Genomic DNA, 13,909 nt, shown 5'->3' with positions numbered 1-13,909 from the left:
GGACCGTGGCGAGGCAACACCTTACTGGCTGGGGACTGCCCAGCTTAAGGCGGGCGGTAGCTGCCCAATGAGATGCAATGATCTCTCCCACCGTCGGAAGCAGCCCCTGGCGTCATGCTCTACGCCAATCGAGCAAAGACTTATAACCGGTAAACTGCTGCTTCCCGTGTTGTGCCGACGCCGTATGGCGAAGTTGGAGTGTCCTCTCCAGTGCGCGAAGCCTGGGTAAAGAAGGTATGGAGGATAGGCTGTTACCCATGCAGCAAATCCCCCCTCTCCACGTCGCTGGAATGGTCCAATGGAAAGGCAGAAGCCAATACGGTTGGTTCCAGCGGCGTCGCAGGAGTTGCCAGAACGTGACTGTGTTCAGCCATGAACTGCCTAAGGGACTCCGGCTCCTGATTTTGCCTCGAGGTTGACTCCTGAAGCCTTTTCCAGAACTGGATGTAGCCACAAGGCAGTGGAGGTTTGGGATCAGAGTTTCCTTCTCTTAAATGAGCTGCCTTCCTAGGCTGACGAGTCCCATCTACCCGGTGGCTGTTTAGTCGCCTCTTACGACAAGTACATTCTGACATAACCCATTTCTAAAATCAGGAGGTTGTGCATACACATCATGGCTTGTACCCCATAATGGATTTTTCCTCCAGAAACTTGTCCAATCCCCTTTTAAAGGCGTCTAGACTAGATGCCATCACCACATCCTGTGGCAAGGAGTTCCACAGACCGACCACATGCTGAGTAAAGAAATATTTTATTTTGTCTGTCCTAACCCGCCCAACACTCAATTTTAGTGGATGTCCCCTGGTTCTGGTATTATGTGAGAGTGTAAAGAGCATCTCCCTATCCACTCTGTCCATCCCCTGCATAATTTTGTATGTCTCAATCATGTCCCCCCTCAGGCGTCTCTTTTCTAGGCTGAAGAGGCCCAAACGCCGTAGCCTTTCCTCATAAGGAAGGTGCCCCAGCCCCGTAATCAACTTAGTCGCTCTCTTTTGCACCTTTTCCATTTCCACTATGTCTTTTTTGAGATGCGGCGACCAGAACTGGACACAATACTCCAGGTGTGGCCTTACCATCGATTTGTACAACGGCATTATAATACTAGCCGTTTTGTTCTCAATACCCTTCCTAATGATCCCAAGCATAGAATTGGCCTTCTTCACTGCCGCCGCACATTGGGTCGACACTTTCATCGACCTGTCCACCACCACCCCAAGATCTCTCTCCTGATCTGTCGCAGACAGCTCAGAACCCATCAGCCTATATCTAAAGTTTTGATTTTTTGCCCCAATGTGCATGACTTTACACTTACTGACATTGAAGCGCATCTGCCATTTTGCTGCCCATTCTGCCAGTCTGGAGAGATCCTTCTGGAGCTCCTCACAATCACTTCTGGTCTTCACCACTCGGAAAAGTTTGGTGTCGTCTGCAAACTTAGCCACTTCACTGCTCAACCCTGTCTCCAGGTCATTTATGAAGAGGTTGAAAAGCACCGGTCCCAGGACAGATCCTTGGGGCACACCGCTTTTCACCTCTCTCCATTGTGAAAATTGCCCATTGACACCCACTCTCTGCTTCCTGGCCTCCAACCAGTTCTCAGTCCACGAGAGGACCTGTCCTCTAATTCCCTGACTGTGGAGTTTTTTCAGTAGCCTTTGGTGAGGGACCGTGTCAAACGCCTTCTGAAAGTCCAGATATATAATGTCCACGGGTTCTCCCGCATCCACATGCCTGTTGACCTTTTCAAAGAATTCTATAAGGTTGGTGAGGCAAGACTTACCCTTACAGAAGCCATGCTGACTCTCCCTCAGCAAGGCCTGTTCGTCTATGTGTTTTGAGATCCTATCTTTGATGAGGCATTCCACCATCTTACCCGGTATGGATGTTAGGCTGACCGGCCTATAGTTTCCCGGGTCCCCCCTTTTTAAAAATAGGCGTGACATTTGCTATCCTCCAATCTTCTGGCACCATGGCCGTTTTGAGGGACAAGTTGCATACCTTAGTCAAGAGGTCTGCAATGTCATTCTTCAATTCCTTAATAACTCTTGGGTGGATGCCATCAGGGCCCGGTGACTTATTGATCTTTAATTTATCAATGAGGTCTGAAACATCTTCTCTTTTAACCTCTATCTGATAACTCCTCGGTCAGGTGGGGCCATTCGGGCAGCGGTATCTGCCCGAGGCCTTCTGCCGTGAAGACAGATGCAAAGAACTCATTTAATTTCTCTGCCATCTCTAAGTCTCCTTTTATCTCCCCTTTCCCTCCCTCACCATCCAGAGGGCCAACCGCTTCTCTGGCGGGTTTCCTGCTTCTAACATATTTGAAGAAGCTTTTATTATTCCCCTTAATGTTGCTGGCCATGCGTTCCTCATAGTCTCGCTTGGCCTCCAGTATCACCTTCTTACATTTCTTTTGCCACAGTTTATGTTCCTTTTTATTCTCCTCATTAGGGCAAGACTTCCATTTACGGAAGGAAGCTTCCTTGCCCTTCACAGCCTCTCTAACTTGGCTGGTTAGCCATGCGGGCACCCTCCTGGATTTAGTGGAACCCTTCTTTCTTTGCGGTATACACCTCTGCTGGGCCTCTATTACTGTTGTTTTAAGCAGCCTCCATGCACTCTGGAGAGATTGGACTCTTTTTACCCTCCCTTTCAACCTCCTTCTAACCAGCCTCCTCATTTGAGGGAAGTCCGCCCGTCGGAAGTCAAGGGTTTTTGTTAGAGATTTGCCTAGTATTCTTCCCCCAACGTGCACGTCAAAACGGATCGCAGCATGATCACTGTTCCCCAATGGCTCAGTAACGTTTACATCTCTAACCAGGTCCTGCGTACCGCACAATATTAAATCCAGAGTCACCTGTCCTCTGGTGGGCTCCGTGACTAGCTGATCTAAGCCACAGTCATTTAGCATGTCAAGAAATCCGGTTTCCTTATCGTGACCAGAACACAAATTGACCCAGTCAATATGAGGATAATTGAAGTCCCCCATGATTACAACCCTGTTCCTCCTTGTCACCTCCCTGATCTGTTTCCTCATTTCAAGGTCCCCATCCGATTTCTGGTCTGGAGGACGATAGCATGCCCCCAGTATTACATCGCTGCACAAGCCTGGTAATTTAACCCACAGAGATTCTACGGTGGAGTCGGACCCACCTTCAATCTCTACTTTGCTGGATTCTATCCCTTCCTTAACATAAACGGCCACCCCACCTCCAACACACCCCTCCCTGTCCCTCCTGTAGAGTTTATAGCCCGGGATTGCGGTATCCCACTGATTCTCCGCATTCCACCAGGTTTCTGTTATGCCCACTATGTCAATATTTTCCCTTGTCACCAGACATTCCAGTTCTCCCACCTTTGCTCGTAGACTTCAGGCATTCGCATAAAAGCATTTGTACACAGAATGCCCCAGGATGCGCTGCTTATTCGCTCCTTTGTCCCCGCATCCTCTCATTGTGCCAAACCGTCTATCACATCCCATCACACTACCTTTCCCAATTTCTTCTCTTTTGTCTCTTAATGACATCCCTGCCCAAGGAGATGGAGATATTGGAGGGTCCAATACCCTTTGCCTCCATTCTGAACCTTCTGATCCTTCATTGCCTCAGATCTCCAGGAGCAGCAGTTATGACAGGCCAAGTTTGAGGCCCAAAACTAGCAACAGCCTGTTTGGCTATTCTTTATTCCTATAGCACAGGTCTACAATTCCCCCTTTCTTTAGTTACCAAGGATGTTTGAACAAATTCAGGATATTTTTGAGGTGCTGAATCCAAAAATGGCATCAGTAGGCTCTAGTTTTGGGGGTACAGCATAACCACCGTATATGCTGATTCAAGCAGCTTCTTGTGAGGAAGCTGATACCAGGGCTTTCTCGGGAGGAAGCTGCCATTTAGAATTCAGCACCCCAAATATACACAAGAATAGGTCTAACTTTTATGACAACAGAATATGTGTACACCTGTGTAATCCTAAGGAGGAAGAGGCAAGTTCAAGCTGGCCCTGGATCAGGACCCAGCAAGATCCAGGGAAGAGCTGAGTATGCAGCAAATACAAAGCAGTCAGAAGTTGCTTATTGTGTGTGTTTATACCCCCCCGCCCCCAAATGCCTTGCAGGAACTAGTACCAAATTGAGATGTGACAAACCTGGGGTCAAATTTCTTCTTATGACCCACTGAATGGTCATGGGTGACTTCCTGTCTGTTGCCTTAACTGGCCTTTGGGGTGGTTTTGAAGATATTCTGAAGATGTAAAATAAGGTGTATTACCTATCCGCCTTGAGCCCTTAGACTATGGAAGAAAGGATTTCAAAATACATAAAGTTAAATGGCTACAGCCAGCTAAGGGCCCAATCCAATCCAACAGTGCAGCGCTGATGCAGCCACAATGCAGCCCCAAGGAAAAGGAACAAACACTCCCTTACCTGAGGAGGACTCCATGACTGCCCCCCCCCACAGGATGCAGCGCACGGCTACATCAGCGCTGGAAAATTGGATAGGATTGGGCCCTAAGGCAGTGGTTCCCAAACATTTTAGCACCAGTACCCACTTTTTAACATGACACTCTATCAAGATCTACCTAGCTTTACAAGACTAAAAAGAAAAATCTCACTTTACCAGCCGCTCAAGCCTCTGTTTTAATCCTTTTCACCTTCTGGAGCATTGGATTAGGACCATTCTGATGGCATTGCATTCCCCTTGGCCTGCCCTTTAAAATGAACCAAGGCACATCTGCCTACTCGCAAGTAACTGCACACATGGCGCTCTGTTTCCGTTTCCATAGGGCTCAGTACATTTTCCTTGTTTGCTATGAGCTTGTCAGTTTCACGCCCCACCAAAAATCGGGTTGCAACCCACTGGTGGGTCCCAACCCAAAGTTTGGGAACCATTGAACTAAAGGAGTCTTCCTGGGACTTTTTTTAGTAGCAAAAAGGGAAAGCAAGCTGTGAGGGAGAGTTGGGATGACAAATCTCTGAGCTTTAGGAGGAAAAATACCTCAACCCAGCTATTATCCTCCCCCATAAGCAGCAAATAACTATCTTCTTGATGGTGATCAAGAAGGCAGGGGGAGGAAGCATTGAGGGGTGAGTCACTTCCTGTGTGCTATTGCACTATAGGCATCAAATGCCCAATCCATGTGCTGTGCATTGTACATGACAGTGTATCTCTCTCTCTCTCTCTTTTTTCCATCTTCACAGAGATTATCTTTCTGTAGGGACAACTGCCACATACCATGCAGTCCTTAGCTCGCAGTGCTTCCTTTTGGCCTCTTACTTACCTGTTGCTCACCCCCTTCCTATGCTGTCTCTTTCTCATTTCCTCTCTAACGCCATCATTCCATGTTTCATTGCAGGGCCATTGTCATCCGTAATGGGGAAATCATTCCAATGTCCAGGGAGTTTACTCCAGAGACAGAGAGGCAGAGGCTGCAGTTTTTAGTAAGGAAGAACTTTCTTTCTATCTGATCTATTGTAATCTGCTACTTGGCATTACCAAGAAATTACAATACCAGAAATGCTGTTCTGATATTAACAGTGACTTCAAGAGTTTCTGATAATTGATGGACGACGACAACTGCCTAGAGGGATGGCCTGTTGAAATAGAAGTTCCTCAGCAAACTCAGGCAGAGATTTCAGTTGATTTCAGTGTTATACAGAACACACAAACTAATTCCAGGGATCCAGCTTGTTTGGGGCTTGTTCCTTGCTTTTGAAGCTGAAAGGACTGTCAGAAAGGGTTTGTGATACAACATGGTGGAGAGACGGGGGGAGAGGCAGGGGAAACGGGGCTTGATGCAGAAAAAAGTCAGGTATCCACTCGGATCCTAACCCTAGTATTTCCTTTGTATGTTATATGTTTAACACAACATTAGAGCCATTTATCCACATAGCCTGAAGAATACTGTATTTTTATCCTATCCTTCCTCCAATGAGTTCAGTGCAGAGAGAGAGAGAGAGAGAGAGAGAGAGAGAGAGAGAATTCCCTTTATCTTCACAATAACCTTGTGCGGTTGGCTTTCATGGCAATGACTGGGTCAAAGTCATCCAAAAATGGCTTTGTAATAATTGATAAGTGGAAATGAATAAAAAGGGAGTTATTTTTAAAAGTCAACTGCTCTCAGGATATTCGGATCAAAAGCTTGTACTGCAGTTACGAAGGTGGGGCTGTTTAGTTTTGTCCATCCCACTCTACATGGAAGACTGAGGATGAGTTACAAAGACCAAACACCATTTAAAATACTGCTGAAAATGTATAATAATATATTTCCAACTAAACACGTAACAACAGGGCAGGACAGCCTGAGTGTATAAGCAGGGTATCTATCCCTCCTTGTCCCTTATTAAATATTTGTCTTGATAATAAATCTAAAGCTGTACAGCCACTGTAGCTAGTATAAATTTCAGCTCTTCATTCCACATTTCCAGATTCTCTTGTTGAAGATGCAATAACAAGAGCCTCTCTGGTGATGCTAGACTACTACTTCAGTCATAACAAGGTATCGAAGGGTACAATTCTATTTTGCGCTGAAATAGGCAAGCCAGGAGGCTTGCACTGTATCCAGTGCAAGACAGGGCACCACAGTGGCTCAGCCGAAGGTAAGGGGAAACTCTTCCCCTTACTCCCAGGTAAGACACTGCAGCCCCTATGGGTCTCCTCAGACTTGTGCCACCTTCAGAGATGCTGGGTCCCAGCCCCGCCTTCTGCTCTTCAGGGCCACCACCACCTGCCCTCCCCCTGCCCCAGAACGCCTCCCTCCCACCTCCTCCCCACCCACCCCAGAGCCTTATGTCAGCCGAGCTCGGCAGACGCAAGGTTCAGTCCCTCTGTCAGCATGGAGGCTGAATTCAGCCTCCGCACACCAGTGTAACCAACTCACAAGGAGGCGCAAGGGTGCCTCACAGCACGTTTGCGACCCTCCTGGGCTGGCGCAAGGGTGCCTCAGGATTGTGCCTTAAAATGCTTTGCAAGCAAACCACTGCACAATACTAATTAAACATCAGGGCTGCAATCCTATACACGCTTTCCTGGGAGTAAGTCCTGTTGGGACTCAGTTGACTAAACAATGGGACTTAGTTCTGCATAGACATGCATAGGATTGTGCTGTCAGCCTATCTGCTTATTGTGGTCTTAGGTCTGCAACAAGAAAAATAGGGAAAGGGAAATGATATATTAGGCAGTAGGGTAGGCTGGTAAGGAGTTATTTGAAGAGCCAGCTATGCTCCCTCCAGCAACCATTCTTTCTGGTTTGCCTTGGGAAAACCACTGCTGCTACTTAGAAGTGGGATCACTTGCAAACATATGCATTATAATCCAGTTGGCCATTGCTAGGAAGAAGCAGCTTTGGGAGGGACAATTTGAAACAGAGAAGCAGCTGGGAGAGGGAGGTTTAATGCTTTCCTTGCCGGCCTTACTTCCAAAATTGCTTTTCCCTGCTGTGGGGTTCCTTGTATTTGCAAGGTACAAGCACCCACAAACAGGCACGCTTTCCCCACTCTAGTTTGCCCCCCTCTTGAAACTGCTTTTTCCTAGAAGGAGTCAAAGGTAGAATGGTTAACTTTGTGTCTAGCATGAGCTCCACCCTAAGATGTGGGGAAGGGAACAGATTCTTATGAAGCAGACAGAGAGACTTCCAAGTGCAAGCAAGCAGAAGCATTGCTGGCCATGTTTCCTGGCTCAGAGCACACCTCCTTGGCAAAATCCCAGATGGAAATCTTATCTGTTGTTCCATATCCAAATGGCCTCCATGCCTTGGACAGGAGGAAATTGCCCTGAGAAACAGATCCTCTTCAGCTGGCTGTGATAAAGAAACTGAGTACTTAGAAAAACCAATCCCGCACTTCCCCAAGGGACCTGAGCTGTTCGCTTGGAGCCAAAACCCTTTTATAGCTTAAGCCCTTTGCCATAAGAAGTACTGGCGTAACGAGCCTTTATAGTGTGCCAGTGTGATCTGAGATGCGGCTCTTAATCATTATCGGAATGAAATCTGATGTCGGGAATCTTCTGTACCATAAAATAAAAAGCACAGGATTTGCTCCATCTCTGCCATCCCTTTTCTAGAGTCAATTGACTCTAATGGGGCTTACTTCTGAGTAGACACATATAGGATTGGGTTGTTAATCTGCAATTGTACACAAACTTCTTGCTGAATTGACTTACTTCTGAGTAGATATGCCTAAGATTGCACTGTCAGTTTCCTTTCCAGGCCTCTATTTTCAGTTTCTACTATGATCAGGGTGACACCAGACCACTTGATGTGAGTTAGGTGCTTCCTTTGTACTCATTCAGCACACTGTCACACTCGCAATACACATGGTTAAAAAGGATAAAAATGCAAAATATCCCACCCTTTCAAGGCATGCTTGTAAGGTTCCGCTGTCAGAAGATTTCCAATCTTTTCTCTTTGGGTTGGCTCTGGGCTCCATTCATGTGAGGCTTATGGGTATGTTGTCTGTGGATTCTTCCGGGCTTGCACTGCCAACTCCTTGGCTGAGGGTTTGCTTGGTGAGTAGTGGCCTTTTTTAAGGCTATTGACAGTGACAGGTCATCCCAGGACCAATTCTAAAGATTAAGGGCCCAATCCTATCCAACTTTCCAGTGCTGATGCAGCCACAGTGCAGCCCTGAGATAAGGGTTCAAACATTCCCTTACCTTGAGGAGTCCTTAGTGACATCCTCCCACTGCAGGATGTAGTGCACACCCTGTTGGCACAGCAGCATCAACACTGAAAAGTTGGATAGGATTTTGCCCTGAGAAAGGTAGGAAGTCCAGGCTGACAGAGAGGGTCTCTTCCTTTTGCAGGACCAAATTAAAGCAAATCTCAAAACTATGTCCTATATTCATTGCTTTAATTTAAAGAAAAAGGGAAAAAATTAGTTTTGGGAGGATGCTTTCTATCTTACAATCTTCCATGGCCTGGATATTCATGTCATGTTTAGACCTAGTTACAATATGTATTTGAAAATGTTTCTTGCAAAAGCAGTATGAGAAACTAAGCTGAGTAATCTGTTTGTATTCTCACGACACATCTGAACTGGTTTCAGACCCGTTTGACTCTCATCAGTTGTAGTTTGGTGAGAGGACGGAGGTTTTTTATTTTGCTTCTGTAAGCACTTCATTGTACTACTACCAGAGTTCCTGGCTGGGAGTTGTGGCAACTAAACAGGGCTGAAACATGTTTCAAATCTGTTTTTTTTTTTTTACTGCCCGTTCTTGGGAAGGAAAGCTGCTGTTCTGACTATTGTCCTTCCCCCTTATATGGTGTGCATATGTGTGTGTTTATTAAAATAACAGGAAGTAGCATCAAATCAGGTGTTGCCTCTCTACTGCCAGAGAACAGAAGGGGGGGGGGGCATTACTGCCTGCTGTCTCAGCTTGGGGAGAAACACACCCATGGAGACTTACCTAGAATTTATCTTATCAGTTTCAGCTTCTCTTTCCATTGCTAACATTATTTCAGACCAAATTGTGCACAAGATTCATTCTTCAACTTGCAATTAGGCAATCATTTCGGGTATATGATTTCTGAATATTAACCACTGCATTTGGTACAAAGGTCTGTGTACAAAGGTTTGCTACAAAGACTCCTCTCTGTTGACGGTAGAAATACAGACAGTTTCAGAAGTTGAGTCTCAAACGATATGACAATGATGGCTGAACCCAAAGAGAAGCAATAAGGATTCCATGGAGGGCTGAAGGAGGAAGGAAGGAGTGTGTCAGAAATCATAATTTTCATTGGAGCAGATGTGTGGGAGAGCAGCAAGACATTAACAGTTTCTTCTTCCATTAACCCAGATGTCCACAGAAAGAGCTGAGTAAGAAAGATAAGACAGGACCCTTGCAGAAGAGAAAATGACAAGAATTATGCATGCATAGATACCCACTTGCTGTAGGATCTGTTGTGTGCAATGCTAACTATGGAACCTTAGCATTGGCTCAAACAGGCAATTTAATTTGGTTTCTTGCCCTTAGAGTTTGTATGTGCCCAAATGCTTTGAAATCCCTCTCTGCAGTGCTCTCTCAGTGGGGATCTGCTGGGCATGGGGCTTGGTTTTCAGCTGTTTTTTGTGAAGAACCCAATTATTCTCATGGCTGAAACACTGCTTTGCTCTCAACAGGGGTTTTTGAGGCCTGAGTTGCTGGGGAATGAATTTACGCACCTGGAGTTCCCTCGAAGGATCCAGCATAAGGAACTAGGAAAGAAGATGCTGTACAGGGACCAAAACATGAATGGCTGGTAAGCCTTCTTATCTGATCTAGACTAATCTTAAAATCAATGCAGTCAGAAATACGAGAGGAAGGAACTAAATGTTCTAGGGCCAACCAGGCTATTGTGCCAAATAGCTACTTGTCAAGGCAAATAGCAGCTGGGCATGCGGGGGGCGGGGGAGGGAAGGAATTTTTACTAGGAAAATGGCACTATGGAAAATGATCATTGACCTAATCAGAACAGAGGCCCTGCATGGCTGCTTTCTGTAAAAGAAGCAGCCATGCAGGTACGCTTTAAGTTTTAAGCATACCTCTTAGATCTAAGAGCCTGAGAAACAATCATGACTTTTCCAGTTCAAATCTTACCTCTAACAGGAACTTACTAAGTAGCCTTCAACCAGCTACTCCTTCTCAGCTACAGCATTTCCAGCTGCAATATGGAAATAATAATAATAACAATATCTATGCCTTACAAGGTGGTAGTAAGGTTTATGTCAGGATTAGAAGGATTATGTGGGAATCCCTTCACTCAAAAGTACTATACAAGTGCTTATTTTTAATATTTCTTAATAATAATAATAATAACGATCACTTCAGGCAACCACATAGTTTAACCTGTAGACTGAAGGCAGGTAATAGATGCTGACTTTTTTGAAAGAGAGTTGAGCTTGGTGTGATGCAGGTATTGTTGCCCATGGTGTGTTCACTGAATCCAGATATTGCTCCTGATAAACAGGTTTTGGTTGTGCTTCCAAAACCTGTTTGATTAAAGACAACAGTTGGAGAAGAGTGAGTGAGTGGTGTGTGTGTTTGTGTGAAAGAGAGGGAGAGGGAGAGAGAGAGCGTGCATGTGTGTACACTGAGGAAAATGATGCTTCTGATTTACTTAGTAATGACCTACATTAAAGACCTGTTACTTGTTGGTAAAGGAGACTTCAGTTGTGCTTCTTCATGACATTCAATAGTTCTTTAGCATGTCTGAAAACATGGGATCTTCAATCTGCACTTCAGCATGTTATGCATGTGTGCGTTTTCTTTCTAAACAGGGCATACAAAAGGATAGAAGAAGATGACCTGAAGTTTCCACTTGTATACGGAGAGGGTAAAAAGGTGAAGTTCTGGAACCATGAAAACATTTGACAAAATTTCAGTGAACAGAGGACTTGGAGTAGGCAAAACAACAGAGGTTTGGGTGAAGAAGATATGGATTCACTGATGTACAAGCCTTGTAGGAATGTCTGTATGAGACAATTTCCCTCCCCATATTATACTATAGTCTTTTGCCACATGCGCCTGTTACATGGCCACTCTGCTCAATCTGTTGGCCTCCTGTTACCCTACACATGCCAGATCTCAGAAGCTAAGCAGGATCAAGCCTGGTTAGTATTGAGATGGGAGACCGCCTGGGAATACCAGGTGCTATAGGCTTATACCATAGTCTTTCGAGACTGAAGGTTGCCAACCTTTCCCACACATTCCATGGGACAACTGGTACCTGATGAAATACATGTCATCCTACTACAAATTCAACCAGAATTTTGGCATCAAGAAGGAGCAACATGTTTGTTTGATCTGACAATATCTGACCCAAATGCCCATCTACCCATTTTGGCATTTGTTTCTATAGGTTCTTGTTTTATTTAAATATTTTACATTATGGCTTTATATTTTATTTTATTTAAATGAACAAGCTCCTGTTCTACAAGCTTTCCCAGTGTGCAACATAAAGCTATACTAATCATTTTTGACACATACAATCCTAAAAGCAATCAATTACATAAAGGGAGCAGCAGCAAGAATCAATATAGCAGCAGAGAGAAAGGCAAAAGTGGAGGGCTAAACTAGATTTGATGCTAAATGCGGTGCTTTATAGTTTGGGGGTTACTGTCATATATAGATACGTAGCAACCATGTGGGACTCCATGTGGTGGGAAGGGTGCGGAACAGGGGCTAGAGGGGGAAGGTATCAGCAGCAGCAGTGCCACTCATATTCTGTCCCTCTTCCAGGCTTGATTCACTTTTCTGTGTCCATTCAGACCCATCCCGGTGTCAGAGGCTTACTCCTGGTACACCCCCCTCCCCGCAGGATACAGTGTGCGCTCCGGTGGCATGGCTACATTGGCAGTGGAGGGAATAGGATTGGTGCATAAGTGATGTGTGCAGGTATTAGCTTAGACAGAGAATTTTCTCTGAAGGGTTAATATCTCTGCATTCTTTTCTCTACGTTAGGCTAGGTCAGAACGACAGATCTCTATTCTAGTTACACAGACACCCGTTTGCACTGTGATCACATTGCTATCCTAACACTTTTTTTCCTTCTAGGCTCGAATGATGGCAACCATTGGGGTGACTCGAGGCTTGGGAGATCACGATCTCAAAGTATACAGCTCCAACATCCACATTAAACCTTTCCTGTCCTGCATCCCAGAGGTGAGCAGATGGAGAGAAACAGGTGCAAGGGACCTTGTGTCAATGCAGCATCATGTTTTCTTGTGGTGCACCAGTGGTGCAGCTGGGGAATATGGAACTGCACTAGCAAAAATCCACTGAGGCACACTGCAAGCTCTTTTTATAACTCAATGTCGGCAGAGAGCAGATGTTATGGGGACAGGACAGGGTAGTGGCAGGACCAAGGACAATCCTATCCACCGAGACCGTTATCCAAGGTCCTCTTCAAGCTGGCCCAACATTTAATCCATAAAATCTGACATTACCTTGAGAAAAACATCCATACCTTGAGTATGAAGTGTCAGGACTCATAACTTGAACGGCCCGAAATGCTAGCTAGCATCAGTGTTGGTGCGACTGCAGGCACCTGTGAGACCAGCTTGCTAGTGAACAGTGTTCAAGACAGATGGCATGAAATATCACACAGCCTAATCCTATGCCTGTCTACTCAGAAGTAAGTCCCATTAGAGTCAATAGGGCTTACTCCCAGTAAAGTGTGGATAGGATTGGGCTGACAGTTTCCTATGAATGAAATGATTTCTTCCTCTTGGGGCCTACGTACGCAATGAAACCACAATGTCTGTATTTTCCTGCAGGTCTGCACCTATGATCTCACACAGTATGAGCACTGTCCTGATGATGTGCTGGTGATGGGCACTGATGGCCTCTGGGATGTCACCAGCAACAGAGAGGTAGCCAATGTTGTTTTTGACGTTCTTATGCGCTACGAGCCCAATGATCCCTGCAGGTGAGTTGGTCAAGATTCCCTGACAGGGTGTTAGGGATGAAATCAAGCAAGCCAATGCCACATGTTGGTTGAACAGAGCCCTAACTCCTAAATTGCTCAGGGATTATTGTTTGCTACAAGTCTTTGGTTTGTGCTTTTCCCTTTAATAATAATAATAATAATAATAATAATAATAATAATAATAATAATAATAATACAGGTATTTATATACCGCCTTTCTTGGTCTTTTATTCAAGACTTTATTCAAGGCGGTTTACATAGGCAAACTATTTAAATCCCCGTAGGGATTTTTACAATTGAAAGAAGGTTCTATCTTTCAAGAACCACAACATTCAGATGTTTCCTTCTGATCTGGTTTCACATTCTGGCCTCCATCCTCCCACGCTCAGAGCAGATGGAATAACTTGGCTCAGCTTGTCAGCTGCTTCAAGGTCGCACGGTGCCGGTGGCCTCAAACTGGCGACCTTGTGGATGTTATCATCCTTGTGGATGTTATCTCAGGCAAATGGAG

At 45.3% G+C, this 13,909-nt stretch overlaps 1 protein-coding gene across 2 annotated transcripts in view; it reads left to right on the top strand.

Moving 5' to 3' along the window:
- Window positions 1-13,909, top strand: part of PPM1J (protein phosphatase, Mg2+/Mn2+ dependent 1J) — a 38,011-nt gene that overhangs the window by 19,827 nt on the left and 4,275 nt on the right. For both annotated transcript variants that reach the window (XM_066623274.1, XM_066623275.1), the window contains exons 5-9: window positions 5,350-5,434; window positions 10,112-10,230; window positions 11,249-11,312; window positions 12,525-12,632; window positions 13,247-13,398. In XM_066623274.1, the coding sequence (XP_066479371.1) occupies window positions 5,350-5,434; window positions 10,112-10,230; window positions 11,249-11,312; window positions 12,525-12,632; window positions 13,247-13,398 (528 nt within the window). The remainder of the gene's footprint in view (window positions 1-5,349; window positions 5,435-10,111; window positions 10,231-11,248; window positions 11,313-12,524; window positions 12,633-13,246; window positions 13,399-13,909) is intronic.

The sequence above is a fragment of the Tiliqua scincoides genome, chromosome 4, assembly GCF_035046505.1.
Source record: "Tiliqua scincoides isolate rTilSci1 chromosome 4, rTilSci1.hap2, whole genome shotgun sequence".
Classification (NCBI taxonomy): Eukaryota; Metazoa; Chordata; class Lepidosauria; order Squamata; family Scincidae; genus Tiliqua; species Tiliqua scincoides.
The sequence above is the reverse complement of the archived record's forward strand: the minus strand, read 5'-3'. Positions and strand labels throughout refer to the sequence as shown.